The sequence below is a fragment of the Staurois parvus genome, unplaced genomic scaffold (assembly GCF_062004578.1).
Source record: "Staurois parvus isolate SC_StPar_1 unplaced genomic scaffold, SC_StPar_1.0 ptg001062l, whole genome shotgun sequence".
Classification (NCBI taxonomy): Eukaryota; Metazoa; Chordata; class Amphibia; order Anura; family Ranidae; genus Staurois; species Staurois parvus.
Window position 1 is genome coordinate 87,933 of NW_028318858.1, and position 27,945 is coordinate 115,877.

General features: G+C 43.4%; 1 protein-coding gene across 13 annotated transcripts in view; it reads right to left on the bottom strand.

Moving 5' to 3' along the window:
* Positions 1–26,427, bottom strand: part of UBR5 (ubiquitin protein ligase E3 component n-recognin 5) — a 98,866-nt gene extending 72,439 nt beyond the window's left edge. For 7 of the 13 annotated variants that reach the window (XM_089658278.1, XM_089658280.1, XM_089658277.1 and 4 more), the window contains exons 1-9: positions 26,098–26,426; positions 8,699–8,743; positions 7,067–7,148; positions 6,904–6,980; positions 3,728–3,847; positions 3,196–3,385; positions 2,684–2,843; positions 2,297–2,446; positions 14–225 (exon numbers count right to left, since the gene is read on the bottom strand). In XM_089658278.1, the coding sequence (XP_089514404.1) occupies positions 14–225; positions 2,297–2,446; positions 2,684–2,843; positions 3,196–3,385; positions 3,728–3,847; positions 6,904–6,980; positions 7,067–7,148; positions 8,699–8,743; positions 26,098–26,159 (1,098 nt within the window). In that variant the 5' untranslated portion in view covers positions 26,160–26,426. Of the gene's footprint in view, positions 1–13; positions 226–2,296; positions 2,447–2,683; positions 2,844–3,195; positions 3,386–3,727; positions 3,848–6,903; positions 6,981–7,066; positions 7,149–8,698; positions 8,744–26,097 lie in introns of all 13 variants that reach the window. The other 6 variants (XM_089658282.1, XM_089658281.1, XM_089658276.1 and 3 more) reach the window with 5 other exon arrangements.
* Between the last annotated feature and the right edge of the window lie 1,518 nt (positions 26,428–27,945).

Genomic DNA, 27,945 nt, shown 5'->3' on the forward strand with positions numbered 1-27,945 from the left:
GATCACAGATTACCTTTTCTGGCCACCACTGCAAGTCTTCTCCCAGTGACACTGGACTCAGTATTGGGGTGTTCTTCTTGTCCAAACTGGGCTCACCTTCTTTACTTGTGGAGCCCCGTTCATTATCAAATGAGGCCCCATCAAGCCACCGCCTCTCACGCAAGCGTAAAACTGACTCACGTTCACGCAACAGTTCAGAGTCTCTTTCTAAGGGAAGAAGGAGAACTGGTATGCAATTGGGTCACACCAGTGGGATAAAAGTAAGCCAATCTCTATTTAAGACCCTTCTTATCTAGCAGCAAGTAAAGCTTATGTATGCTCTACAGAAATTATCTCCACTGCTACCATTTCCAGGGTCAACTGAAGCTTGAATTATGGGCTGTTTAGTAAGAGCATGGCTTAGTCCTAAATGGGATGTTTAATGCAAGGCTAAATTATCAGATAAAATCAAAATTTTAAAATCAGAACCAAAATATAGGTACACTAATATACATATAAATAGTTAATGGACCAGTTACATTAAAAAAGGAACCAAAACAAAAAAAAACAAAAAAAAAAAAAACCCACTGCCCATTTAGTAACAGTCTTTCAATAAAATACATGATGGGTAAGGCAGCAGACTGCCTAACCAATCTGTTTCTTTAAAATCTTGCAGATTACAAAAGCAATGTCTCCCCACTGACATTTGTTCACTTGTCTGGCCAAGGACATACCAATGAAGCTCTATTATCACTTTTTACAGATCAGACTAAAATTCCAGTAGGAGAAACTTGGACACCTTAGCTCAGTGGTGCGAACCTATGGCACGTGTGCCGCCGTGGGCATGCAGATCACTCTGTCGGCACACGAACCAAGTCGCCCCAGCAGCCAAGCATCAGATAACAGCACACATAGGGGCCATGCGCATGCTCGGAAAAGAGTAGCGGCGGCAGGCTATCATGTCACGAGCCATGACTCATTAGCCATGACTCGTCCGAGCTTTCGCGTGGCCAGTCAGTGCGCAAAGATGATAGATATATATAACTGGCAGGGAGTGCTGGTGGTCGGTGAAACTTTGCCCCCCTTGTGCTGGTGGTCAGTGGAAGCTCTGTTATTGTGTTTTTCTTTTAAGACAAAAGATGTTAATATGAGTTTTTTCAAAACCAAAACCCCAGTATTCAAGTTTAATTGCAGTGTTGGCACTTTGCAATAAATACGTGGGTCTTGGGTTGCAGTTTGGGCAGGGTCTCTAAAAAGGCTCGCCATCACTGCCTTAGCTTGATATCACAAAGATGGCAGATGTGTTAAATGAAATAGAAATCTAAAAATCTCACCATTAGACTAATAGGTTAATCACTCATTAAGGCAGTTCTAGATGGAAGTATTGTTCCCAACTGGTAACTTGTCAAGATGTACATTTTGATTTTGAAGCCTAAAGAAAAACCCATTCTGTAAGCTGGTTACAAGAGCCAGTAGGTCAATGGTCATGAGCATCAATCTGCCCATTGCCTCAATACCCTCAACATATGTGGTTTGCAGTACCACATTATTACAGATCAGGTATTGTAGAAAATGTGTTGACTGTTACAGGCGTCATGGTGTACCAGTAATGCAATTTTGATTTAAAACCCACCTTCGGGCAAAATAAAAAAAAAAAAAACGTTTTCCCATGCAGTGGGGGCTGTGCCTGCACTGCACGGGTTAACTGATCATTTTTTATATAGGAGAGAGGAGAAAGGAGATATACTTACCTAATCCTCCCCGCACACGACCAGTCTGGCACCTACGCGCTCCAGCAGTCCTGAGTTGTGGACTGTTCCTGACATCATAAAGCCCAGAATAGGCTCCATAGAGCGGGAACAGTCCACCTCTGGACAGTGGGGGAGCGCCATTTATCAGTGGAACGAAGGATCGGGTGAGCATAAGCTTTCTCCTCAACCCTACTGCATGGGAAAACTTTTTTTTTTTGCTCGGCGTAGGGCTTAAAAAAACAAAAAAACAAAAACAAACTAAAAAAAAAAAAAAAAAAAAAATCAAGAAGACTTACAAAATCATATTTTGTACACTAGGTGAGTGCATCTGTTAAAGTTGAAATAAATCATATGCATGATGCTACATTTCTGAAATCTAAAAATTGAAATTCCTATAACCAATGAACACCTTTTGATTTAACTGGTCCATCAACAACCTCTGGGACTGTTGTCAAGTTCTACTCTTACGTCTACAGTATGTACTAGGTCAGCCATATCACAAGGGAATGCTTATAGTCCAGAACATAACACGGCTAATTTCTAAGAAGACAAAGGCACAGAATTACCTCTAGATGAGCCTATCCTGGAAAGTGAAGAGCGCCGAAAGGATGGATAACCAAAGTAGCTAATATCTTCTGAAAACATAGCATCAGCATCAATTATGACACTTGGGTGAGCAGAATGAATGTCAGCATCCAGCAGTGACATAAGATCCTCTATAAACACAAGGATCACAAGCCATCATTAAGCACAACATGAAAACAGAATGCCATGATATATTACACTACAGTCATGAATATCCTCCATCTGAGCACACGCAAGCAAAAACAGTGTGAACAGAAGGAGGTTTTGTTTCTTCTGGTAACTGCCTATGCGGATTATTAAAACTAGGCTTGCAGAAATAAGACCACCTCATGTGGTACTGCACTTGGGCCAAGCAACCAGGCACTAACCTCCAGGTAAGTAGGATTCACTGGCAGTGTCATCCCCGTCATCTCCATCCTCGTCATCTCGGCTCAGGAGATTATTTACAGCCAAGTTCACATCAAGGTTTGTTCTCTGGAGTTCTCTAATTATAACACTTCTAGACTTTCCTTGAAGGACAACTTGTGCCTGTAATTCAGAAACAGAGGTTTAAGAAAACCCAAAAGGTCAGCGTTATAATCAGCTGTACAAGAAAACAAAATGAAAAAGGTGTACAAAAACAGGGAAAAGGCAACACCAAGGGGAAAGCGGCAGGCACTATATATGCACACAAAGCTGGAAATTATTCGAGTCAACAGCATTCTAAAAAAAAGGATTTGAAATGCCTTAGGACATAAGGGCTAAAATACGAAGATTAATTTTTTTTTTGATACAATCAAATCAGTTTCATTATTTTTGACCAACTACATTATCTGAAGACAAGAGTTACACTAAACAAAGATATACCATATTCTGAAGCGCAGAGCTATCATGTGTATACCTGTGATATAAGTTCTTCCGGTATCACTGAAGCTGGAATCACCGGCTGTGGTTGACTACCCAGGAGACCGGAGCCCCTGTCTCGCCCTGTACGAATGACTCGCGTCTGTCTCCGAGAGTCGCGAGCCCCGGCTGATGAGCGCCCAGAGGATCCGCCACCACTTCCACCTACACCAGAGCTCCATCGACTGCTAGCAAAATGGATGCAAAGAATATATTTGAGTTAAGAGCACAGTGCTAAAATTATATGAAGAAAATATTTTATAGTATCAGATTTCAAACAAGAAAAAAATCTTCAAAATGTTAACCAAGATCACTCATTATCATGAAAAAAGCAAAACAGAATTCACTTTCTGGAGATCCACCGATACAGTATAAACGCTGCAGATATATAATGGGTAAGCCATTTGTGACTCTTTCCCACAGCTGTAAATGTTCAGGGGGTCTCTCATTACTCCTTTGTATATACTGTAGATGGAAGTTTAGCTATTTGGAACGAAAACATCTTCAGCCTTATCCCTATTAGAACTTACCCAAGGGTGTTGCCTGCCAGTCTGCCCAGAGTCTCAGAACCAGACAAAAACCAGGGAGAGTCACTAGTCCTGCCTGGCCTGGATGTCCTTCCTGCCCCTGAGCCACTGTTCAACTTTGAACTGAAAACAAAAGAGGGCATATCAGTCAAAAAAATGTAATGGAATAAAGAAAGCCACCACCATCTGGGATGTAATTTAAGGCCTGGAACTCCAGGTACAAATGCTCAAGGACTTATTCTGGCAACATACAAGCATAAGCAACACCCTTGGGATCTTTGTGGTGACAGTTTCCCAATTATTGCATAAAAGACACAGATACTCACTAACACTGAGGATTCACATACTACTTGTAACAGCTATGTATAACACCATGACCTGCACTATCTGGGTATTTCTTTGATACTTTGTAAAGAGTCCCAAGACTGTGGAGTGATGTTGCTATTAAGTCCAGGTTACAGCATGCAATATAATTAAAAGCAGTTTTACAGTACCTTGACTACTTACTACCAAACCTAATGCCCCATAGACACTATTAGGGGGCTAAATGAAAAAAACACGACAGATCGCTGTACTAACACTAGTAGTGTTGGTACAGCGAAGTCCCCTGCCATGCTATTGTGTTCTGACAGGGGGACTACCCCCGCCATAACACACCAGTCAGTGTACTCAAACACTGGCTGAGAGGGAGCTCATCAAAATCTGATTGGAAGACCTTTTTTCGGTCATGCCCCTTTGACAGAATACAGACGAACGTCTGGCTTCTGTCAGACCAGCTGCTGTACACACGGACCAATAACGACCGGTTTCTGTTGAACCAGCTAATTCGACCCGATATTCGGCCCATGCGTATGGGGCTTAAGTTCAATCCGTAATTCTATCACCCTATCTGAACAGTGATTTTTATGGAATATATACAAGCTACAAACACTGGAAAAAGGAACGCTTTTTTGGTTACCGCTTGTAAAAAAAAAACTGAACTAGTCTTTCATAGATAGTACAGTTATCCTTTCAACTACCTGTTCTAAAAACCCAACCCCCTCCTAAAATGGCCAATGGACTGGACAACTGCGGCCTGCAGGAACCTTTGGTGTGAACCCAATAGGACCTCACTGTTTTCTATTGGGTTGTCTCCCAGTTTAGGGAGATTACCTCATAGAAGTCAGCAAGAGCACCCAGGATAAATGATTTCATCCAGGAGGCGCTAAAGATTCCGTTAAACCACCGTTGTCCAGTCCAGAAGAGTATACATTTGTGGGGGGGGGGGGGTGTACTTTTAGGTTAAGGGGGCAAAAAGTTAAAAGGTACTTTCTATAAAAGTATAGTAATCCTTTAGGTATGATTAGGAGGAGAAATAAAGGTGAAGTGCAAAGGTAAAGAGTGAACCCATTATTATGACTTTAATAAGACAATATACAAGTCACTTTATGGCAATTAATAAGAAGAGTGTCAAGAGGGAAGTAATGTAGATATTATAGCAGTTGGTGGTTTGGAGTTACTGTAGGCTAGAAGCTGAACAGGATTTAATAAGGAGTACAAAGGATTTCTGAACCTGAATCAAACCGTTGCAAGAAAGTTTTGATTAAAAATGTAAATATTCCTGATACAGAAAGCTTGGTCAGTTTGTTGTAATAGCCTCAATCTTTTACTGAATTACTAGACAGTGTTCACATCTAATACAGACTTTAAAATGAATGACCACAGGTATTAAATAGAATAGATAGATTTCCTGATGAAGGCAATTATTGCAGCTGCCATTTAATGTAAACATTAAAAAGTGAAGTCAACTGTACTGATACATTTGACATGTAATAGGAGATCCGATCCCAATAGTCTATGTAATGTGGTGTTGCTGTAGATTCACAGAAGCCCTTATCTGAATACTTTATCTACCAAAGGATTTAGAACTCTGCATAGTTAGCCCTGAAAATCATGAGCCTATTTTTTATCTGCCCGTTACATGCTCTAAGATGAGAAGCAAACCTAAGCCCTGCTGTAAGCAATCTACATTAAAGCGTAACTATACTCACCTCTGATCCCACATGCTGTCCCAGAGCTCCCCGCCTGGCTGCTCACATCTTCGGGCGGCTAACTTCCAGATCCCGAATGTCAGCGGCTGTCATTGGCTGCGCGATGATATCACACCAGTGCATGTGAAGCATTGCCGAATTTGTACAGTGAACTGCGCCTGTGCACCTCACTGTACAGGGGTGGGCAGGCAGGTAATTCGCTTTAATGTAGAAGAGACAAAGCATGTCTCTTCTGCATTATAAATCCTGCCTGTACGCCCATTTTTAATTTTTTTTACCTAAAAGTTCCACTTTAAACCTACCTCTGCTGTAATATAAAACTTAAACAAAAAATATGCATGGCCATATTTACCCATTAGCAGCTCCATTTTAGTACCAGTTGCTGGCATCCGAGCACAGCCTTGGCAGTGGGCATGTGGTCTCTACAAGAAGGCAGAAACTGCATTCAGGCAGAACCACCAATTAACTGGCTACACCTAAAGGTCACCCTTAGAGATCACATATTCTGCCTTAAAATACTGCCTAGTTTTAAAGACAAAATTAAGAACTTTATCCTAATTTTGTTGCTGGATCAATGTTTCTTAAAAGAAAACATGTGCTTTGAAGCTGCCATTGCTAATCCTCCAAAAAACAGTTTCATGGCTGTCACAATGGTATAATTATTTCTCTACCCAAGTCAAAGACCCAGAACAAGCATGCAGATCTGGAGTCAAACTTCACTCTGATTGCACTTGCCATATACTAGTTTCAGGTCAATTACTCAAAGGGTACTGAAGATGAAAGAACTGAATGACAAGCCAGCATATTCAGTTCTGTAATGTCAGCCCAATACTTCTCTCATCACTGGTTATTTTTCATATTTAGGGACCCTGCACATGGGAAACAGAGGTGTCCATGTACACATAGAACAGGGTCATAACACAGTGTATTCTGTTTTGCAAAACCAAGCCTGTTTGAAGGCTCTTTTGTACAACAGGTTGCTTGAGACACTACAGTGACTTACAGGCCACTGCCTTACAGCCCGTGTTTACCACTGAGATAAATGCCAGCTGTCACAGCAACAGGTGGGATGACTGATCTCTATTATCCCATGTACAGGGGTTCTTAAATCAAATACAAATGCCATCTGCTTTTTAAATTAAATCTTACCCATCATTATTCTCTGGTTTACTCAATTCAAGTCTGTCTGGCTGGACTAGGAAGCCAATTCTGCAAACTCTTCCATCCTAATAAGAAATAAAGCATAAACATCAAAACAGTGTTTGGGGAACTAAAACAAATGAAAACAGAAACAAATACACAGGCAGGGTACCTCTAAGAGGAAAGCAGCATGATTCGGTCCAACCACACACTGTTTTATGGTCGTCTGCTCCAGTACATTCAATGGGGGGTGACTGTGTAAAGGAAAAAAAATATAACCATATCTGAAAGTCATAAAAAAGAAAGTGACATGTAAAATTAATTTTTGCAGTTCTATACCTCCAGGAAAAGCTAAATGACATTTTAGGTGGTCAGTCTATGAAAATAGAAGACCTCTTGTGCAAGTCAGCACTTCTATCCAGCATGGCTGACTCCAGGAGCATAGCCTATGCAAGTCTAAAAATGTGGGCAGACCGATCAATATCCTGACAGCAGCCATGACAGCTATTTTCTGGCTAAAATGTCCAAGACAGATGTTTTTCATTTGTATGATCTGTCCTGTAGTATCCACTTTAACTACATAAAGTCCATAGAATAGTCTCTCACCTTCATATAGATGTTGGCAGGCCGGAACATTCAACAGCACTCACCCAATGTATTTCTATGAACCAAATTCACTAAACTATAGCAGTTACTCCATTCTCATCACTGCTATTTAGTTCTCATCAATGATCACTGCTGAAAATAAGTTAGTGAAATATTACCCATTGCCCATATTAGCTATTTAACATTCTCCTTAAAGTTGAAACCTGGGCTAAATAAAATGGTCTACATACAAAAAGGACTGTGTATTCTTACTAGAATTTTGGTGTCCTTTGTGTATTTCCTCCAGATTAGTGCATTAATCCAGCTGGAAAAAATATTTCCTGTAATAAAGACCTGTCACTGCTGCTCTTTCCTCATGCAGGATAACTAGTCTCGTCTCCACCCCCTTCAGTAGTGTTCAGCAGGCAGCCAGTGGTGGGATGGCCAGCTGGGTCCCTCCCACAGCTCTGCTTTCTGCACAGATTATGTGCAGCATAGAAATGAATGCTACTGCTATTTTTACAAGATAATTTCTGTTTTGGCAAAAGGTATTTGGTCAACAAAAACTGGATTTATATTCCTTGTGGCTACTAAGAAATATATTTAATGCGTTACAAAACCCAGGACCCTGCATTCACTATTTCTGGTCTTCCACAGTACACGGAAATGCAATTATTTTAGTAAATATAAACTGCTAAATACCTTCTCTCTATCAGTGTTCAGCTGAGCACTGGTTAAAGCTTGGAGTTTTCATTCTGCTCTGACTGTCCTACGAGGCTGCATGACCCCTGACCCTTTGGACAGTGCCGATTGGTCCCGATCCCACACACCCTCAAAAAAAAAAACACCAAAAAAACCCTCTAGCAATACACACCAAACTGAGCATGTGCAGAGTGCCTCTTAGGGCGCTGTACTATCAGCAGATGGACTGGGGACTGTGGAAGGAGGATCAGAGAAGACAGGATCAAACAGCTTTTTTTTTTTTACACAATGCAGAGGATTACCCCTTAGGTTCCACAGCGAGAATAACAAGCATGCTTTACTGCACATACAGACTGATTTTACTGTTGTGGGTTTAATAACAATTTGCGTGCCTGAAGTTTAGCTTTAAACAGCAATGGAATAAAAAAAGATAACCAAGTCCACTTACAGTGTTAAGCAATGGCCATACATTGTTTCTAATATTCCACGTCACGATGAAAGAAATTAATTCATTTACCTGCTTAAATTATATTTATTTAGCTTCTCCGAAACTTCTCTTAACCTGTAAAAGGAAAAAAAACAGGACTGATCACTTATGTAAACATTTGATCAAACCTGTAAAGTCAAACTTCTCTACACGGTCATAGATCCCTTCTGATGGTGGGTATTTGTAGTGCCCCCAAGCCATGCATGCCCCAAACCCCAAGGTAGATGATGTGATTTTCTTTCCTGCAACCACAGGCTTCCGAAAAGAAAATCACTTGATTTCCCCATCAACACCGGATGCAGCTATAGTCACTAGCAATAACCGCATGTAAAAATCCGACATGCTGGTTGTACCCAAGTCGTACAACAAATGAATTGGGTACAACCAGCCTACCCATAGATGGTTCAAATCGCGGCCAGCCCCTGCTGAACCAGCCAAGATTTGAACCATCTATGGCCAGCTTAACTACAGCTTTGTTATTGTAAATACTTAATTTGGGCAAAGCTTGCACAAACCTTTTCTTTTACTAACTGCTGTGCCCACTGCCTGCACTGTATAAACTGTATGTAGCACTGCTTTCCAGTAGCAGTATGGTAACTTCCCAATCTGCTGCCAGAAAAAAACTGAGTGACTACCCACTGCTCAGCCATTCACAGGAAATCTTGTATTTTTATCAATGAATACAAGGCTTCCTCTGAATGGCTAAGGTGGAGAGGCAGGCAGATGGCATCACAATCTCCCCCTCAGTCATTTAGTGGAAGGCTTATATTCATTGATAAAAAATACAAACCTTCCTGTGATTGACTGAGCAATGCTTTCTAGAAGACTTTATAATGCATTCTAGAGGCTGCAGTATGTTATACATCAGTGTGCAGTTCTGCAAAAAAGACATTTAAAAAGACAATTCGCTATACATCAGGTCAAATGCTATTTGCTAGACAGCATGGATTCATGAAAGACAGAAGTTGTCGAACAAATCTGATTTCTTTTTATGAGGAGGTGAGCATAACCTTGGACAGGCTTGGAAAAATCTGTATGTAAATGGGTAGAAAACTGGCTAAAAGATCGTATTCAGAGAGTAGTGGTTAATGATTCATACTATGAATGGTCTAGGGTTGTCAGGGGTGTACCCCAAGGTTCAGTGTTGAGACCCTTACTTTTTAATATATTTATAAACAATATAGGGTCTGGGATTATAAATCCCATTTCAGTCTTTGCAGATGACACCAAGCTGTGCAGTGGAATAATGTCCTTACAGGATGTCTCCAACTTACAAGCTGACCTTAATGCACTGTTTAATTGGGCAACTATGTGGCAAATGAGGTTTAATGTTGATAAATGTAAGGTTATGCACTTGGGGGCTAAGAATATGCATGCATCATACATACTAGGGGGGGGGGGTACAACTGGGGGAATCAATGGTGGAGAAGGATCTGGGGGTTCTGGTAGATCACAAGCTTAATAATGTCATGCAATGCCAAGCTGCGGCTTCTAAATCGAGTAAAATCCTCTCTTGTATTAAAAGATATAAACTCCAGAGAGAGATATCATATTACCCCGGTACAAATCATTAGTAAAACCTCATCTGGAATATGCAGTTCAGTTTTGGGCACCAATTCACAAAAAGAACATTGGGGAACTGGAGAAAGTACAGAGAAGGGCAACCAAACTGATACGAGGCATGGAGGAGCTCAGCTATGAGGAAAGATTAGAGGAACTGAATTTCTTCTCTTGAGAAGAGGAGATTAAGGGGGGATATGATCAACATGTATAATACATCAGTGGTTCATATAGTGAACTCGGTGTAGAGCTATTCACCCTGAGGTCATCACAGAGGACAAGGGGGCACTCTTTACATCTGGAGGAAAAGAAATTTAATCTCCAAACACGGAAAGGTTTCTTTACAGTAAGAGCTGTGAAAATGTGGAATAAAATAGACTCCCTATTGGTTCTCGTCAGCTCAGTGTATTGCTTTAAAAAAGGCCTGGATTCTTTCTTCACAGAATATAACTGGATACTAACATTTATAGGTAAAGTTGATCCAGGGAATATCCGATTGCCTCTCAGGGGATCAGGAAGGATTTTTTTCCCCTTCAGGAGCAAATTGGATCATGCTTTTCTGGGTTTTTTTGCCTTCCTCTGGATCAACTGTGGGTATAGGATTATAACTATTTTTTTTTAAATGGTTGAACTTGATGGACTTTTTTTCAGCCAGACTATAACTATTTTCAGGGTTCCCCTAAACTGCAAGTCACAACCTTACCGCCAAATGCAATTCAAAAATTAACTTTAGTATGATGTTGACCTCAAACTATATATGTTATGCCACAGAAACTTTGTAATAAGTTTTTAGCAGAAAAAATTAAAGTTTTACTTCCACAACCAAGTTCTGAAAAGTTTCATAACAGTACATAGGGCATGTATAATACACACCATCCTTCTGCTGCACTCCCTCCCACACCTGGCTGTCAAGACAGGTGGGAACTGCAGTGTAAATAGAGCAGCTGTGGAATCTGCTACTGTATTATATAAAAAAAAAAAAAAAGTATAACAATGTTTACAAACACTGTTTAGAAAAGAGAGAGGTACATAACTGTTAACCACTTGCCCTCCAGAGGATTTACCTCCTTTTCTGACCTGGACATTTTTTGCGTTACGGCGCTGCGTTACTTTAACTGACAATCATGCGGTCATGCAATGCTGCACCTAAATGAAATTTACATCCTTGTTTCCCCACAAATAGAATAGAGCTTTCTTTTGGTGGTATTTGATCTCGCCTGTGCGATTTTTATTTTTTGTGCTATGAAAAAAAGAAAAAAGAAAAAAAAAAAAAAAAGGAAGGACTGACAAATTTGAGAAAAAAAGAATATTTTTTACTTTTTGCTATTAAACATGTCCAGTAAACAGTTTTTGAAAAAAATCTAAATTTACTCAAATTTAGGCCAAAATATATTCTGCTACATATCTTTGCTAAAAAAAAAAAAAAAAAAATCCCAATATGTGTAAATAACTGGTTTATGTGAAAGTTATAGTGTTTACAAATGGCAGTACATAAACTGGGCTTTTTTTTTTTTAAACTAGTAATGGTGGCGATAAGTGACTTATAGCGGGACTGTGGCAGGCATTCTGACACTGGGGGGAACTGAGTTGATGTCAATGACATCCCCAGTGTCACCAATACAGTGATCAGTGCTAATAAAAAGCACCGACACTGTACTAAATGGCACTGGGCATGAAGGGGTTAACATCTCGGGCAATCAAAGGGTTAACTGTGTGCTGTTTTACATCATGGGCTGTGCTTGTGCTTTACTGTAAGCACACTCCTTTGTATGGCTGTGCTATGCAGAGCCTTGCAATGCAGTGTGCAGGTGCTGACAGGAAGGAGACCGGTTTTGTTTACTAACAGCCCTCCCCCCCCTCCCCCGCAGAGATCCTCGGCAATCACTTCACGCCAGCAAGTAATCACCGGCTGGGACCCGGTGACTAACAGCCACCGCCGTGAATGGCGACGTGGGCGGGTGTGAACAGCCCCCTACCCAGAAGTGAAAAATCACCTATATACACACGGTATTGTGCACACAGTGATTTGTAATAAAAAACATAATATTAGTAATTTTAAAGCAGTTGTAAAGTGTTTTTTAAAAAAAAAAAATTAAAAAACAGGTTTATACTTACAAGCTCTGTTCAAGGATATTGCACAAAGTAGAGCCCTACCACCTATTCTGGGGTCCCCTGCCAGCAATCTCTGCTCCTTTTCCGTGTGACACCACAGCAAGCCACTTAGTATGGGGGCATACGTGTGGCCGTGCGCTCAAGCCAGGCTTTGTGCATCCATAGACACATACGGGGCACGTTTGGCCATGCCCCCTCACCCCCCTAAAAGGATTTGACTAACAGAAGCCAATGGCTCATCCTCTGCTGGCCACTGTGCCTGTGAGAGCAAGGATAGAAAACTGACAGCTGGGCACAGTGCTGGAATGATACCAGAGTCAGATACGTATTAGAGAAGGAAAAAAAAAAGTTTTTTTGGGGGTAGGAGGGTTGTTTTTTTTTTTTTTTTTAAGCTTAATGCAGAAAATGCATTAAGCTAGAAAAAGAAAATAAAAATTAGAGTTTAGAACCACTTTCCCTGTGGAGCATTTTAACAGATGTTAAGTATTAGCATTTTTGGCTATAAAATTCAGAACATTATATATTTTGTGAATACAGAAGCCCTGTTGTATAAAGACAGTAGTAGTAATATTTGTGCAACTATATATCAATTTATTTATTTTTTTTGCAGAATACACTAAAATGAAATTTAATGCACACAAAAAATGTATATGAATAGTTTCTTTAAAACAAAAAATAATAAATGAACATTTTTTTGCAGGCAAAAAATATGTGCATTTACTATCTTTCGTTTTAGGCACCTGGAAAGCACAGCACAAGCGATCATTAGATTGCTGGTGCAATGCAGGGCTCCTGCAGACTTGTGTTACCAGTGTATCTGTCTACTCCTATCACATACAGGCAAAGCAGATACACACTGACAAGAAGAATCAATGAAGTACCACAGAACTCAACAGGACCATGGTAATTGATAATTACAAGCAGACAGCCAGCCGCAAAGGCTGTCGGGACTTGTAGCCTTCCCACTCACAAAACAGGGGATTGGGGGGTGCGGGGGCTGGTCTTAGAGTAACATGTTACAAGTTACACCCTGAATATGGGTGTAACATGTTAGAAAAAGGTGAAATTATCCTTTAATCCAGAATTTTTGGTACTACATAAAAGATGGGGTAGTGTTACCAAATATTGCAGGCCTCAAAACTGTGTGCAAGGGAAATGGCAAAAAAGTACAGTGCAAAAAATGATGGTCCCAACTATGAATACATGACACTTTAAAAGCCTTTACAGCTCATCAGCTTAGTGTTAACCAGGGAGGGATGTACAATTCGTTTTCTCACTCTGGTGTGCAAGGTGATCTATATTATGTGTGGCAAAATTGCTTGTATACACGTGCACTCAATACATGGGTATGTGTGTGGGAAGACTGGCAGGGTGCTTTTAATTTGTTTGTTTTATAACTTTTTACTTCATCTACAGTAACCATTGTTTCTAAACTTAGATCTGGAGATTTGCCCTCTAGTGTCAAACAAAACGCCAGAGGGTCGATCCCAGCCTGTCAGGCCATTTAATGTGACCCTTGCACTTCTCATGCAGCTGCGGCACCCTCCTCCTCTCCGTGACCACCTTGTCTCTGGAGTCAGCAGCAGAGAAGAGGACAGAACTCCTCTGCCAGATCCTGCACATCTCTGCCCCACTTGTCCCAGCAGTCAACATCAGACAGGACTGCAACAGATTCTGCATCGCTCTGTGCAGCTGCAGCACCCCCTCGTCTCTGCCTCCTCTGGTCTCAGCATTCGGCAGTCTCCGGCAGCTGACTCCAGCCCTCTTGTGGTCCCTCCTACGGACCCTGCACTGCTTCCCAGCTCCACCCCCAGCAGCAGCACAAGGTAATGGGGGGGAAGAGGGCAGGGGTGTTGCACTGTGCTGTAAGGGAGAGTAGGGGGACTCAACTTCTGATGGTTGATTAGTTCAAGTTAAGCAGACAAGTACATTTGTTGCTAAATGATCTGTAACACTGTATTGCTTTCAAAACCAAATCTGTAACAAATGTTTTTAAACTACCAGTGTGTAACATTGTAATGCTTCTAAAGCCCCTTTCACATGAGTGGACCGATCGGGTCTGCCTGTCCTTTCTTCAAGCAGACCTGATCAGATGTTCCATTTCTCTCTATGGAGCAGCAGGTGTAAACAGATGTGTTCATTTACACCCAGCCTGCATCTGATCCTGTCTGCTAAAAACACAATGGATGGGGATCCGTTCACCATCCGTCTGGTAGATTGGATAACAGTTGGATGGAAACGGACAGACTGTCCCTTTCCATCTGACAGCCCATAGAGGACAGCAGGCTGTGCTTATGCAGAGCGGACAGACCTGAGCAATCAAATCTGCTGATGGGTTCTTCCTGTGTGTAAGAGGCCTTAAACAACACATGGATATTTATATCAAGCTGATCCATTTCCCTGCATATCCAAAACAATTATATATATGACCTGATGTCTGTAACAGTGTTTTACATCTGTAGGTATACACAGGTTTAAGTAAATACCACTGTGTACCCGCATACAACCATTCATGTCTATGGGGTAGCTGTAGGCAGCACCTGTGGCTCCCGGGCATGGAAACACCTGAATTGTACAACTCCAGGTAGTTGCATGCATGAACCCAAAACAGCGGATTCACACTGGTGTGCTGCAGTGTGGCTGCAGCACGTCTGTATGTGTGGTTTACCCGTAGGTTTAGGTGCGCTCCCTTTGACTTCTATTTGATGCGCTTTTGATGTCGGTGTAAACCCGGTCTAAACAGCCTTATTTTCAAAAGAATGTGACAGCTATATTCAGCGGAGATCAATAAGATCTGAAGATTAGACAAGGAAAGAAAACAAGATTTTTCCTTGTGTCAATTGAGCCCAAGAACTATTTTCCATTTTAAAAGGGTCACCAAATGCTCCACCTTAATCCAGCATAATGTCCTAAACCACAGCTTTTTTTTTTTTTTAGAATCTTAAAAATGACTTTTAGCCCTGGTTCACACGGAATGCGGCTTTGAAATCACTCACTTAACTTGGTGCAATGTCATAGCCGCTGATCAGTGGGTTTCACGTGTGGCCTGCCTGATATCTGTGTGACTTCGTGAACAGATGTCTATGCAAGTCCAGGGTGGATAAAAATCAATGATTTAAAAAAAACAAAAAAAATTATCGAATTTTTTTTTATTTAAATCGGATTTTTTTTAAATAAAATGCTTTTTGAGGAAAATATATTACCATCCAAAGGTTATTCCATCATGAAATAAAGATTAGTTTTCTAATTATGTAGAATAAGGCTGTATGTTTAATTTTTTTGGTAAATAAATTCCACGAATCCATTCACAATGTCATGCTCTTCCAGAGGTTTCTGTAAGATTATTGGGCAGTTTCTCTGCCTACAAGATATTATCACAGATGCTCGGTTTACTTTTGCAGTTCTCAAAACTGAATTTGACTCAGCGGAGATCACATGCCTCTTCTTCACAGCAAAAATGTTATAACATGAACAGAGTTAAGAAAAAGACCTTAATCCTAACTTCTACAAACCTATGAATACAGAATCAACCCCTTCAGTGCTAAGTTTCAAGAAGTTCAGCGAATAGAATAAACAATATTTTTCTGATTGTTTGGAGTGGAATAGATCCGCACAAGAAGAAAGTGAAACTAAGTGTGAGGAGGAAGGGGCTGACAGTCTAAGTTTCTTAAAATATATATATTTTGTTTAGCCAAATTAGTTAACAAACATGGATGTTTAAGCGAATAACATATGCTGGAATGTTATTGTTTCAGTTGAATAAATCTATTTAAATTGTTATTATTAAGGTAATGATTATTTTTCTCCTTCCTAAGTACAACAGAAAAGTTGTCCAAATACGAATGATTAACCTATTAAACTGGGGATAAAAAAAAAACTATGAAAAGTTGTTATTCTAAAAATCTTCATCTACTTGCATATTAAAGTTATACCAGCAAGAATTAGTCTTTATGTAAAAACCTAGGATTTAAATCAAGCCTTACTGACTAGTGATTTAAATCAAATCCACCCTGTGCAAGTCACACATGAAATCGCCAAAAATAGTGCAGGAAACGGTTTTTCAAAATTGGTGCCGTAGCGCAAAGTTGGAGTTGCACCGGTTTGAACGGTTCAATGGGCACAGATAGGGAGCATCTTGTCATGTGATTTGGAACAGTCAAATCACATGACAATTTGCACCACTGTGAACACATCTCTTTTCTTAAAGTGGTCTCTTGGAATGCTCCCCACAGATTCTTTTTCCTTGACTTCTTCTTGGATACAAGCAGCGCACATCCATTGCAGTCATTTGCACTGCTCTCTGCAAACTACACACATCAGTAATCATTGCACTTGCTGATACAAATACATGTACTGCTCTGTCTGGGCGATGATATTATGAATAGAGGATGCAGTCAGTGCCAACGTGTAAGGGCCTCTCATTCACACCACTACTGTTGTTGAAAGCGAGTAGAGTAGGGGGAGATATTCCCCCATATACAGTGGAACCACAGAGACTGAACGTAGAGCAACTTCCTTAATGAAGTTGGAGCAGAGCAGACAAGTCTTTATTCTTCTGCCAGAGGCTGCTACAAGGAGGTACAAAAGTGAAAACAGATAAAATGTATCAAATTAAATATTTTTTTGTCTTATTGGGTTTAGTGACACTTTCAGGATAAAACATTATGAAGTAATATCAATAATGTAACAGGAAGCAAAAAAGAAAAAAAAATGACATCTGCAACAGCTAAAAACTAATGGCTGAAACAGAAAGCCCTGCAGATGGATGAAAGCAGACTCCATGAGGCTAGGCCTCTTCCAGCTAACACGTGACAAGGCAGCATGGAAATGTGTCACCAGGTCAGAGCAAAAACTTCTGACAGACCTGCAACGCTGAACTGCTGGGAGATTATATATTCGCAGCGTACAACTTCTACATTGCTTCTCTCTACAGACAGTATATTAACAGAACACTCACATTCACAAAAAAGTGTGTCTTTTCATATGAAATGGAATAAAAGCCAATTATTCAAAACATACCAAGCTTCCTCCTTTTTCGAAAAGACATTTCATTGTAAAAAAAGTATTCCCTGAATTACTACGTTCTCTCAAGCAGAGGATACAGTAATGGAAGGGTTTCAATTCTACAGCAACCAAAAAAGCAAAACATCTTAGAAACACTAAGATTTCAATATGTAAGCAGTTTCCTAGCTCAGTCGATATGCACAAAATACAAGAAAGAAATCCTTTACAGTAATAAAATCAAACCCCAATTTATCTGCCATGTAACCTCAAATAATCCATGTCACACTAGCTAATCCCAAGACACAAGAATATCACAGGTAAATGAAATTGATGTTAAAAAAACAAACAAGAAGCCAAAGCACGTGAGATACATCAAAGCACATGAGCTAACCATCATCCTGTCAAGACAAGAAGATAATTATCACATAACGTACATATACATAACCATCCTCTGCCCTTCAGTCCTTGCAACATCCACAAATAGGACATGACAGCAAAGGACTTCAGGAAAAAATACCCAAATTACCAACATGACAAAAGATGATGCTGAATGTGTAACAGAGGGGAGCAATATTCTGTTGGAAACAAAGGAGTGTGTGCTTTTCTAATAGCTGCATAGCATGTGACATATCTCCAGGTTATTGAGGAACTGCAACTCCCACGGCTGGGAAACGGCTGTTTGCCCATCATTTGCTTACAGCATTTCAAGACCTGTTTTGTTATAAGAATTAAGGCTGGTTGTGTGTAATGTAATATATATATATCTATATATCTATATATCTCACACACACATACTACTCTCAAGTGAAACATATCCGAGGGACAGTAATCGTCCAACTTGGAAACATAATTAAGCTGCTGGCTAGATTTTTCTCTTTAAGCCAGTGGGTTGAACAAAAGAAAATCAATAGATTCTTCCACCAACACCAAACAGCATGGATGGAGGAATCTACACTAACAGCTATTGTATTCAGAAATCCTCCGTTGTCCGAATACCCAAACAGTGACCGCATCCCTGAATAGTCTAAAGCCAGTCATAGATGGATCGAACCTCGACCAGTTCAGCAGGAACCGGCCAAGATTTGATCCATCTATGGGCAGGCTGCTTGTATCCAAGTTGGGTACAACCAGCCTGTCGGATTTTTTTGTACATGTGTTTACAGCTGGCAGCTATAGCCACAAGCAGTAATCACGTTCTGCTGACCGGGGAGGACCCCTGCCAGCAGAACACAATAGCTCCACGGGAAGCATTCCGCCATCAACACAGAGTATGTTGATGGGGGAATCTAGCGATTTTCTTTCCTTCCACCCGTGGTGGAAGGCAAGAAAATCAGAATCTATTGCCAGTTTAATGAGATAGATTTACCGCAGAATATTAGACTGTGGATAGGGCAGTGTTAGATGCAGTAGCAGATTCAGGCTGGGTCCACACCATAAAGTGATGGAGCCTGTGCTGTTCCACACATTGTGTGTAAGGCGGCCCCCATTCATTTCAACTGGCTGCTCTACTTGCAAGAAATGCGTAAAACGTTCCTGACCCTTTTCCACAAATGCACTGCAGCACCATGTGGCATGGTGCACGCATTAGCAGATATGTCTGCTAAAGGGCAGCATGTTTCTGTGCATGTCGGAAAAGCAAGCAATTTTGCGCACACACTTGACATCAGGGCTTGACAAATTTGGTTTGAATCTAGGAACTGGCTAAAAAAAAAAAAAAAAAAAAAAATATAGGAGCCAGTTTTTCTTTTAACGGGAAAAAAAATATATATTTATTTGGGGTCAGGCGGTCTCATTCGTTTGCGGTGCTGCTGGGTGGGACAGATTACTCACTGGGTGGTTTCGGAGGATGCGTGTCCCTTTGGGGCTCTCGGGGTGTGGGGATTTGACACTGGAGGTTGTCGAAGCAGGAGGTTTTGGTGTGTGTGCTGTGGTGTGCGGCATGCTGTGTGGGCTGGACTCTGCTCACCCTCCAGTTAGTCTCTGGCGCCGGGACTGGCGAGGAGGGTTGGGCCACAGTGCGCGTGGATTAGGGGGTGCTAAGGGTTTGGGGAGTGTGAGGGAACCTTTCTGCACAATGGCAATGGGCCTGCTGGGAGAGGGGACAGAAAGTGCACTGGGTGCCAGTGTGTGGGGAGGAGAGAGAAAACTTTGGTTCTGTTGCGAGTAAGCAGCAGAGCTGGATTTGTTTGTTTGTTTTTGGATGTTTGAACTGGGTCGGCTGCCCACCACCCAAAATTACATGTCTGGGGTGTCAAGCATTGCTCATGCCTGGTGCCAGTGATGGGTGGGCTGGCGCCTGAGATTTGGCAAGCCCTGCACAAGGTGTGAACCTAGCCTTGGGCGGACTTGTCTAACAAATTAAAGCCTACCGCCAGCTAACACTTTTGAAGCAGGTACAGCAATAGATTTTCTTCTTTAGGATAAAGGTTTTACATAAATAAAAGCTGATCATTGTAAGCATCCCTATTAGTGGTAAATGATTTGCCTCAACCCTCTAACTGCTACTTTTGCTGGACAGATTACTCTGTTAAAAAGGAAGTTGAAAAACCAGATGAGAAGGGAAAAAACTAAAAATAGAAAAAAATAATAAAACAGGAACTGCCAAGCTGAAATATAAGAAATGTGTTTCTGTATTTAATACCACTTTAAAAAATGGTGAGGGGCAGGTTTTATTCTGCTGCACTGCTATGCTTGAGTTTCAATACATGGAACTAAGGAATCAAGCTGCAACCTTTCACTGTGCTCCAGAAAGCCAGGATCAGCATACAAGTGAAACAGATGTCTGCACACAGCATGCATGGGTAGCATGTAGCCCTGCAGTAGCGCTAGGAGTATGTACTCAATTATAGTTCCTACGTTTTACTGATTAACTCCATGTGCAGTAAAAAGATTGCTGCTTTAATTTTAACCAGTCTTCAACCAAAACGGGAACAGTCATTTTACTGCACAAATACCCTTCAGTAAGTGAAACAAGTTGAAAGACATGACAGCTGTTAAAATAAAGAAGATCTCAATGTGTTCTATTTGGTGGGCTATTGACTATATACGCATAAAGATCTCCCACCAAGTGAGATAAAGATCTACATGTCCATGGCTTTTCCTCCAAAGCTGGTACAGAGATCCTGATCACATCTTTGTACATAACAAGCCTGGCACATGCAAGTCAACAGCAAAGTCATTTAAGATGTTTGAGTTGTGCCTGTACTTCCTTTACCTGGCCCTTTTACCCCCCAATGTGCCCAGCTGCCAAGACCAAATTCTGCTTCAGGTTTTAAGGCATGAGAAGGATTGTGCCCTTTTTCCAGTTTTTATTGCTCCCTGTGTTGGGGTGATTCACTCTACTTCTTCTAGTGACCACTGTCTTAGGGACTCAAAATTGTGACCCTCATCACTGAGTTGTCACCATAACAAGGATGGAAGGAAACCTGTCTATGGAGTCACCCAGTCAATGCCAACTGTCAAGAGATTTCCCTTACTTTGGAGATATTTCCCCACATCCTGATGTGTCTAACAGACAGGAAATAAAGGCAAATTGACCCTACGGAACATTAAATATAAATAAAAAAGGGTTTGGCTTTAGACATACTTACGCCCCTTTCACACGTGGCGGATCCCATTACAATCAGCAGGGCATCTGTGAGCCAATCCGATCCCCTGCTGATCAGAACAGAGCGGGGGGACGACATATCCAAGTCTGCTCAGTATCTGCAGAACAGACATGGGCAAAGTTTGCTCTGATCTATGGGCAGCCAGCAGTAAATGGACTCTGCTGTCTATTTACACCCGGCTACCACCAATCTGCTCTGCCTACACAGAAGAAGACAGAATCGTCTCCATTTTTTGTTTTTTTAAGCAGGCTTGACCAGACCCAGAGGTAGTCAGGTGTAAACTGACATAAGGCCGCTTGCACCGACCCGCCCATAGAGATGAATGGACCTTCTAGTCAGGTCCACCTGAAAAACTAAAAGGCGGACCTGATCGGAACACTCATCTGAAAGGGGGCCTAACTTCCTGACTATGTTAATGGAACAGCGAACTGCACCTCCTGTTATAGAACTGCCTGTCGTCTCATTGCCAAAGATTGCCGGGATGAAACTCTTGGACAAGGTTCCAGTAAGAGAACAAATTATTTCCACGGAGGGGTATGGGGTAATCGCACATATTACTAACAATTTGTTAGGGTCATCTTGTATGGGGTTGTCCTCAAAAACCATACTCACATACCCAGGTAAACCAGTGTTCTGGTGTAATCTTCAACTTTGTCACTGCACACCAAGTCCTACACCACCATCTTCTCTTCTTATAGTCCACCATCAGGGGAATGACTGGAAGAGACATGCAGCCCCCTGATGATGCACTGTGGCACATGCCTAGTGTGTTGAATGCCCTTAAGCTTCCTAGGAGGCACATGACGTGTTAAATCTGGAGGCTTCAGGTAGTGGGGGGAAGTGGAGATGTAACACCAACCAAAAGCTACAGGGGGCACAATTCTTTCCACAGCCACAAAGCATTGTAGCTGCAGCATGTGTACAGCCATAGCTGCTGCAGTGGTCAAGGGGTGGTAAAAAAACGGGGCACAAAAGAAGGGTTTTAAAGCTACCCATTTAACTGCTAGTGTGAACAAGACCTAAAAAGGAATGGGTGGGGGGGGGGGAATTATGTCAACTTGTTGAATAGGGTGAAGGTCCACCAACCCGCTAGAAAGTGTACAAGATGGTCTTTATTAGGAGTGGAGGTCAACAAAGGAAGCCAATGCTTTTCAGGGGCTAAAAAAAAAAACTCCCCCTTCATCAGGCAAGCCGGAGAACCACTGGACTATGAAGAATTTTAACCTCCAAATATGGAAAGGTTTCTTCAAAGAAAAGCTGTGAAAATGTGGAATAGACTCCCTCAAGAGTTGGTTTTGGCCAGCTCAGTGGATTGCTTTAACCACTTCCTGTCCGGCCCTAGTACATAAATGGCTGGACGGAAGCAATGCAGGAGCGGGTTGCCATTTATAAACGGCACCTGCATTCACAGCCTGTGCGCGCTCCCTGGGAGTACACGACACCGCAATCCAGTGCTCGCTATGTCCTCTGGACACAGCGGAACACCAATCACTGTACTGTACCCTCTGTGTGAGGTCCCAATTCATGTGATCACTGATTGGCCAATCAGTGATCACATGAATAGTAGTAAGCAAGATGTCACTTCCTGGCATCATTGCTTACTATGTGTGAAATCTGTGAATCACAGAGGTCACAGGATACAAGGCTATTCACAACAGCCCTGTACCATGTGACAAGCTGTGACCAATCACAGCTCTCAATATTTCTCAATGGGTGCAAAAATGCAGCCAGAGAGGAGAAATGATTGCTTTTACAGCCTTCATGGGTGTAAAAGCAATCAGTGTAAAAAATGAAAAATCACCGCCCCCCCCCAAAAAAAAAAAATATAAAAAAATAAAATAAAAATGTAAAGAAAAATTTTGAAAATTTATAATTTTTGCTTATAAACTAATTTGTTTTTTTTTTTTACTAAAACGATAACTGAATAAATTTTGGCAAAGATTTATGAAGAAAGATTGTTTATTTGCTAACTTTTATAAGAAAAAACACCTTTTTCCAAAAATTTGGGACTTTCATTTATATAGCAAAAAAAAAAAAAATCCCAGTGGTGAATAAACACCACCAAAATAAAGTTTTGTCGGTCTCAAAAAATTCATATGGGTACAGTGTTGCATGACCGCACAATTGTCATTCAAAGTGTGATAGCACTGAAAGCTGAAAATTGGCCTGGACAGGAAGGGGGTGAAAGTGTCAGGACTTGAAGTGGTTAAAAAAGGCCTGGATTCTTTCTTAGATACACAGAATATAACTGGTTGCTAAGATTTATAGGCAACGTTGATCCAGGGAATATCCGATTGCCTCTCGGGGGATCAGGAAGAAATTGTTTCCCCTACAGGAGCAAATTGAATCATGCTTTGCTGGGGTTTTTTTGCCTTCCTCTGGATCAACTCTGGGTGTAGACTTATAACTTTATATTTTTGTTTGGTTGAACTGGAGGAAAGTTTTCAGCCAGACTAAACTATGCAACTACGAATAGAGATTTCCTGACTAATCGCACTCAGCAGTCCAGACTTCCTCAGGGACTTTATCCCTGGAAACAAGTCGGCTTAGTAGCTACATCTAAATCTGAACATACACAGTTTGAGATCCAGTGAATCAGCCAACATCCAAGCCAAGAGTGGCACCGTTCGGCACCACAGAGCAGAACTTTGAAAAACTGAAGGAGTGATAATAGTTGGCTGCAACCACTGTTCATGTATTCCGATAACCATAGTTACGGGCAGGGGAGGTTCCTCCATCTACGTCTTTGGTGTGGATGGTGGGATGGTGCATGAGAAGTATTTACGTGTATATCCTGCTTATTAAGCCCATAATGAACTACTACTTTAACCCCTTCCTGCGCTACCTCCTGGCCCTTTAAGACCAACGTTTCTCAACCTTTTTTCAGTCAAGGCACCCTTTAAGGTTATGAACCCTCTTGAGGCACGGTCTCAAGGAATCCCATACTAAAATGTAAAAAACCTATTCTAATAGTTTTACTTAGTGCAGCAACACCCACACATGTAGAACACCCAATGTTAGAGGGGATTTATTCTTCCAATGCAAATACACTTTTGCACACTGGCTTGAATAGTATTCCAATGATTCTCTTCTCCCTCAAGTTCTCTCTATCACTCAGCTAATTTGCGCCCATTACTGATAGAGAGGGGCAGGGGAGGGTCAAACAAGGATGCCATGCATGCGACAAACATCCTTCATATCAACTGATGGCGTCATTGGTTGTGAGGATGCTGGCGCTAGAAGGTTGTAATGGTGCACAATGAAAACCTGTCAGTTTGTGTAACTAAAGGTTGGCTTGATCCATCCACCGGCTTGTATACAATTTTTGGGCAATGTTTAGGCAGTTTGCCAAGGAACCCCTGAAGAAACATCAAGGCACCCCAAGGTGCCTGGGCACCCTGGTTGAGAAAGGCTGTTCTAGACACTGGGAGGTGGACATTCCAATCATGTGACTGCCGTTATTGGCTATCGCATTGCTGGAGAGCTCAAAATAGAAAGAAATCCTGCCGGTAACTGTGCCGGGAGTGCGCACTCAGCACAGAAATATTTATATTTGGGAAGCATTTATGCAGCCTCGCTGTGTTCAAGCCCAGCCTCCTAGAGGCCGCCAGGAAGAGGTTAAACATGCATTAACAGGTGAGCTTACAATAAGTCGTAGGACCCTTTCACACGGTCAGTCAGATCAAGTCTGCCTATCCATTTTTCAGACAGACCTGATCGAACCCTCCATTCTCCTCAATGGGAGGCCAGGTGTATACCGACTTGTGTGTCTACACCCACCTACCTGCAATCTGCTAAAAACAAATAGAAGGGGATCTGTTCCCCCTCCGTCTGGGCGGATCGGATCTGAGGGCAGTCTGGTGTAAACGGACAGCTGATCTATTTACACCTTGCCGTCCACAGAGCGCAGAGTCCTGTGTGCTCCGCTTATGCTGTAATCCGCCCACTCCGCGGGATCAGCAGATAGATCCCCTGCTGAGCATACGGACTCGGCCCCACGTGAAAAGGGCCTTACCTGTAGGTAAGGAATACATCTCCGAAACGTGTGCCGTTCAGGAGACATTCACATTGGCTCTAGCCGGTGACGTCCTTACGCATGTCAAATAGAAACGAACTCTCCTGCGCTCTGAGACCCAAAAGAGGTGGATAGATGGAACCAGAACTTGAAAAAATTCGACCACCTGTGCATATGGGGTTGTGCAGCTCCAAACAAGGCTGGGGAAGCCCGACCAATACGGTGAAGCAAAAGCAAAAAAGAAGCGCACCAACCTTGCGCATTACCTCAGTAGACCAAATATTTATTGAATACAAAAATATACTTACAAACAATGAAGTATTTCAAGCACGTCAGTTCTCAAAGGAACTATGGAATGGTAAGACTTGCGTGAGTCCCATCATAGGGGTGGACACTCAGGGAACAGCTGACACGTTCCTTCATCAGAGCTTCTTGAAATACTTCATTGTTTTTGAGTATATTTTTGTATTAAATAATTATTTGGTCTACTGAGAATGCGCAAGGTTGGTGCGCTTCTTTTTTGTCCTTGCACCATGTGCTCTGCAGTCCGGGAACATTGGGTGTGCCATGAATGCAGAGCGCCGTGCCGCTACACTGGCTCATGTGTGCATGTGCAGGAGTGATGTCATCACAGCCCAGCCATTCCATCCACACCCAGGAGGAGGAGCGGGTGAAGATGGCGGCACCGGGAGAGCTTCTGTTTTACCTTTCTATAAGGGCGGCCTGTATGGATGGGGAGCCACCAAGCGAACCCCCCGAAAGGGTCTCTAGGCCCCATCCTCGTCAACCATCTACCCAGCGCACCTCCTGTATTCGAACTCGCGGAAAGCACAGGGGTCATCTTTACTTTGGTGACAAAGAACGAAGCGACCGTGGAAAAAAAAATAATCGCCAATGGCGGCGTAAATCCGCTAAGACACGGAGATAAGGGCGCCAAATACATCCGTACACTACAAGAAGCTCTGATTGGCTCCAGCCTTCGTACATGAAGCCCCATTCCTCATCAGGGAAATGTGGGCCCCATGTGCGGGAAGGTCGGCCTCTCATTGGCTGGGGCCCCTCTATTGTCGCACGGGCCCCAGGCCTCAGCCTATGAAGGAGGGAAAGGAATGGGGGAGGGAGGGGATTACCGGTCATTGAGCTGGTCCTCGGTCCCGGGCAGCGGATGGACCACGAAGTGAATGGAAGTCATGGCGGGTCCGCCGAGGATTATTAATAGGACTATGGGAAGAAGATGTCTGCTGGCCGCCGTACGAGGCGGAGCCTCGGCCTTTCCTCCCGCTCTACCGCCAGACAAAGCCGGCCTCGGCTACGCGCTCCTCCCTTCTCTTCTCTTTTGCTGATTTTTCGCCAGCCGCGAAAACTACATCCGACACCGGCTGGAAATCGGCGAAGCCCTCAGTATCCGGCCGCCATCTTGCCGCCTCCAAGCAGTCTGCTTCTCCCCTCCTCCTCCTCCCACCAGGACCTCAGCGGGGGATGCAAGCTTCTCCGCGATTGGATGGCTGTGGTAGGCCTCGCCGGCCGGGAGGGTCCTCCAAAGCGCTTTCTGATTGGCCAGAAGCAGTGGGCTTCGGAGGTCTGGTTGCGCAGGCGCGAGATTTGTGCCAGCCTCCGGGCGGGGCGGACGCGACGTGGTGAGGAGGACGCAGAGCGAGTGTTCTTTAGCTGTAGAGCAGCGGGAGTCGCTTTACCTGCATGACGTCATCAAAGGGCTAAACAGCATTCATTGCATGTAATCCTACAGGAAGCAGGCCTGGTGAACGCAATGGGAGTGTTACTATGGGCAAACCTATTTCTTCTAAATGTTGGATAATATAATGGAGGATTACAAGGCGCTTGGTTCACATCTGTGCGGGTGGTGTCGCTGCGGGCGTGCAAATCCCTGCAGCTGCACAGAGGAAGGCGGGACCTGCACAAATCCCTTCAGCCTCACAGAGGATGGCGGGACCCGCGCAAATCCCTGCAGCCGCAGAGAGGACGGCGGGACCCGCGCAAATCCCTGCAGCCGCAGAGAGGACGGCGGGACCCGCGCAAATCCCTGCAGCCGCACAGAGGACGGCGGGACCCGCGCAAATCCCTGCAGCCGCACAGAAGAAGGCGGGACCCGCGCAAATCCCTGCAGCCGCACAGAGGAAGGCGGAACCCGCACAAACCCCTGCAGCCGCACAGAGGAAGGCGGAACCCGCGCAAACCCCTGCAGCCGCACAGAGGAAGGCGGAACCCGCGCAAACCCCTGCAGCCGCAGAGAGGACGGCGGGACCCGCGCAAATCTCTGCAGCCGCACAGAGGAAGGCGGGACCTGCACAAATCCCTGCAGCCGCACGACTCACACAGAGGAAGGCGGGACCCGCACAAATCCCTGCAGCCGCACAGAGGACGGCGGGACCCGCACAAATCCCTGCAGCCGCACAGAGGAAGGCGGGACCCACACAAACCCCTGCAGCCGCACAGAGAAAGGCGGGACCCGCACAAACCCCTGCAGCCGCACAGAGGAAGGCGGGACCCGCACAAACCCCTGCAGCCGCACAGAGGAAGGCGGGACCCGCACAAACCCCTGCAGCCGCACAGAGGAAGGCGGGACCCGCACAAACCCCTGCAGCCGCACAGAGGAAGGCGGGACCCGCACAAACCCCTGCAGCCGCACAGAGGAAGGCGGGACCCGCACAAACCCCTGCAGCCGCACAGAGGAAGGCGGGACCCGCACAAACCCCTGCAGCCGCACAGAGGAAGGCGGGACCCGCACAAACCCCTGCAGCCGCACAGAGGAAGGCGGGACCCGCACAAACCCCTGCAGCCGCACAGAGGAAGGCGGGACCCGCACAAATCCCTGCAGCTGCACAGAGGAAGGCGGGACATGCACAAATCCCTGCAGCAGCACTGCCCACAAAGACGAATGCGGGACCCTCACAAATCCCTGCAGCCACACCACCCACACAGAGCAAGGCAGGACCCGCACAAATACCTGCAGCTGCACC